The sequence below is a fragment of the Vespula vulgaris genome, chromosome 1 (genome assembly GCF_905475345.1).
Source record: "Vespula vulgaris chromosome 1, iyVesVulg1.1, whole genome shotgun sequence".
Classification (NCBI taxonomy): domain Eukaryota; kingdom Metazoa; phylum Arthropoda; class Insecta; order Hymenoptera; family Vespidae; genus Vespula; species Vespula vulgaris.
The window spans coordinates 11,357,410-11,360,899 of record NC_066586.1 but is presented as its reverse complement, the minus strand read 5'-3'; the positions used below and the strand labels follow the sequence as shown (position 1 = coordinate 11,360,899).

The following is a 3,490-nucleotide window of genomic DNA, read 5'->3' as shown; positions in this document are numbered from 1 at the left end:
TATATATGAAACCTACGATGTACAGGTCATGGCAATAAAAAGTTTGAATTTGTAAATACATCTTCCCGATCGTTTATCTAACGATTGAAGTATCAAAAATATTGATGGTATGTCCTTGTATACTTGTATCCAACACAGTGTGATGTGTCAATGTTATATAACTTTGTCACGAAAAGTGACACTCAGTATTTTTATATCACGATATACTCAATATATCACTAACCTCGACGAAGTGAGACGTATTCGTTGAAGATTAAAGGCAGGGTAAAGTAAGTTTTCTCTCTATCTAACAATCCTACTTTCTCGACTTTATCTTGCTATTTTTTACGCAATAAGAGATAAAACACTGCTATCGACTAATGATTTTTACAATATGGACTTCTTTCCTCTATCCGCAGCACAAGTAAAACTTAACTTGCCATAACATTAGGTTTCTATAAACTGGTAAATAAGTGCTTTAACATTGAATATTATTAATTTGTTTTTGATTTTACTAAAGAGCGTGATTGGTAATTATATTTAGTAAAATCTTTAGATATTCTTCTATTTATTTTGAAGTAATACTATTTTTACAACATCGTTATTAATTTTATATTATATTTTATAGTTATATCATTTTTTAAATTCTTATTTACATATGAAAGTCGTTAGTTATTTTGGTAGATGGTATTTTACCTTTGTATATTTATTTATGATATAATAAATATCTATCGGTCTGCTCTTTACCATTTAATTATAAAGTAGAGTAAAGAATTGATAAATAATATGCAGCATACCACAAAAGCAAAATGGCAAATCAATCTTGGAATGTACTGGTAACGGGTGGTGCTGGTTATATCGGTTCTCATACTGTTTTGGAACTACTGCAAGCCAACTTTCAGGTGGTGGTAATAGACAACCTTAGTAATGCCTATAAAGGTGAGGTATAACCGAATGCATCGATTCACCATGTATATATATATATATATGTATATATAATTTATATTTAATATAAAAATGCATGATATACATTGATGGAACTCTTCTTCCCTCCTTTACAAATGCTTTCATTTACTCTTATATTTTATGTAATATGTATTATATTGTGAGATTAATACATACAAAACCATATGTTACATATCTAACATTCTTATACATTTATAGGAAGTAATGATGAAAAACCAGAATCTCTTGTAAGAGTCGAGAAACTAACGAATAAAAAGGTTAAATTTGTAAATTGTGATATAACTAAAATAAGCGAATTGAAGGATGTATTTCAAAAGGTAAGATTTATCTTGAATTACTGCTGGATTGATAATGATCATGAAACATAAACTTTATTATAGAATGCTTTCCATTGCGTCATACATTTTGCTGCATTGAAAGCAGTCGGTGAGTCTTGCGAAAAGCCTCTAGAATATTATGAAGTCAATGTTGGGGGTACTTTAAATTTGTTGAATGTAATGAGAGAACATGATGTAAAACGCTTTATATACTCTAGTAGTGCTACTGTTTATGGTGTTCCGGAAAAACTTCCATTAGTAGAGAATATGAAGACTGGAAATTGCACAAATCCATATGGAAGAACAAAGTATATGGTTGAAGAAATTTTGAAAGATCTTTGCTTATCTGATAGGGTATAAAATAGACTTCACGTATTTATATTTATGGAATTATACAAATTTTTAAACGGATTCATGTATTTTTAGGTATGGTCGGTTATATCTCTCAGATACTTTAATCCAGTAGGTGCACATCCTTCAGGGCAAATTGGAGAAGATCCTAATGGTATTCCAAATAACTTAATGCCTTTTATTGCTCAAGTTTCAGTTGGAAAAAGAAAATCATTAAATGTGTATGGTAATGACTATGATACTCCCGATGGGACGGGTAAGTAAAAGATATGTATATTAGGAACAGGGAAGATTCAATTAGATAATACTTTAGCAAACGTCACAATGACTTTTTGATTCGAAATATAATAATTAATTGTATTGTTCGCGTTTCTTTTTCCAACGGAGGTGTTCGAGATTATATACATATTATGGATTTAGCTGACGGCCATGTTAAAGCCATGATATATCAGAAAAATCTCAATCCAACTGGATTTAAACCTATAAACTTAGGTACTGGTAAAGGATATTCTGTTATGGAAGTTATACATGCATTTGAAAAAGCATCAGGAAAGAAAATACCATATGAGATAGTAGGACGTAGAGCAGGCGATATATCTGCAAGTTATGCTAATGCAAATACAGCGATTAAAGAGCTAAATTGGCGTGCTGTAAAAAATATAGATGATATGTGTAAGCATAATAATCTTTCATACAAACCGATACAAGTACGAATTGTATAATGTTTCAAAATTTATCATAGGTGCGGATACATGGAAATGGCAGCAAAGTAATCCGAATGGTTACAAACCTACTTAACGTGTGTATAAACGTGCTATCATGTAAATAATAAGTAATATACATATTTTGTTTTTACATACTTATAGAAGTACTAGTATGAAATGTTGGTGGTGTATAGTTACCAAAGTTTAGACCAAAGCCTAAGAAGAGAACGTATCTGTCATATATCTTGTTATAAAAATTTAAACAAATATGAAAAATCAGTTGATCAATTTATTATTCTAATTTGATTTAATATCTCAATATATTCGATAGTTTTACGTTATAAGTGCAATGTCAATGTCATTCCTAGTATCTAGTAATAATAAATACGTTTGTTCCTTCTATTTTATTTCTAAGTTTAGCAATATTTATATTTATTACACAAGTATCAAAAGTAAAGTTTAAAAGATTTTTAAATTGTGTGCCATACATTATTACTTTAGATCAGTTTGGCAAAAAAGACAAACTTTTACATTTGAGTACAAAGGTTATAAATATATTATTCACACGTGTTTATTATATATTGTTACCAACGTCTGATAAAACTTGATCGTTAAATTACTTGTTAAAAAATTTATCTTGTAATAAAGGATATGTCAATCTTGAATGCTATGGATATGATGCTCAATATTTTTGATCGATTATTGAAACTTCCCCATTTGTTAACGATCCACATTATATCTGTGGAATAGTTCGTCAATGATTTACAGTATATCTACGGAGTAGTTCCATAATAATCCGCAGCGATCTATGGAGTAGTTACTCAAAGATTTATAGCGTGTCTACGGAATAGTTATTCAATGATTCGCAACATGTCTACGGAGTAGTTAGTCAATGATTCGCAATATGTCTACGGAGTAGTTGCTCAAAGATTTATAGCGTATCTACGGAATAGTTATTCAATGATTCACAATATGTCTACGGAGTAATTAGTCAATGATTCGCAACATATCTACGGAGTAGTTAGTCAATGATTCGCAACATGTCTACGGAGTAGTTATTCAACGATTTATAGCATGTCTACGGTATAGTTATTCAATGATTCGCAATATGTCTACGGAGTAATTAGTCAATGATTCGCAACATGTCTACGGAGTAGTTACTCAACGATTTAT

At 30.1% G+C, this 3,490-nt stretch overlaps 1 protein-coding gene across 1 annotated transcript in view; it reads left to right on the top strand.

The window, feature by feature from the left end:
* Positions 1-2,982, top strand: part of LOC127065171 (UDP-glucose 4-epimerase) — a 3,091-nt gene extending 109 nt beyond the window's left edge. Inside the window, exons 1-7 of the mRNA XM_050997173.1 lie at positions 1-269; positions 772-918; positions 1,144-1,262; positions 1,326-1,616; positions 1,689-1,869; positions 2,001-2,285; positions 2,356-2,982. The exon at positions 1-269 is cut by the window's left edge and continues 109 nt beyond it. Of these exons, the coding sequence (XP_050853130.1) occupies positions 789-918; positions 1,144-1,262; positions 1,326-1,616; positions 1,689-1,869; positions 2,001-2,285; positions 2,356-2,411 (1,062 nt within the window). The 5' untranslated portion in view covers positions 1-269; positions 772-788 and the 3' untranslated portion in view covers positions 2,412-2,982. The remainder of the gene's footprint in view (positions 270-771; positions 919-1,143; positions 1,263-1,325; positions 1,617-1,688; positions 1,870-2,000; positions 2,286-2,355) is intronic.
* Positions 2,983-3,490: the final 508 nt, after the last annotated feature.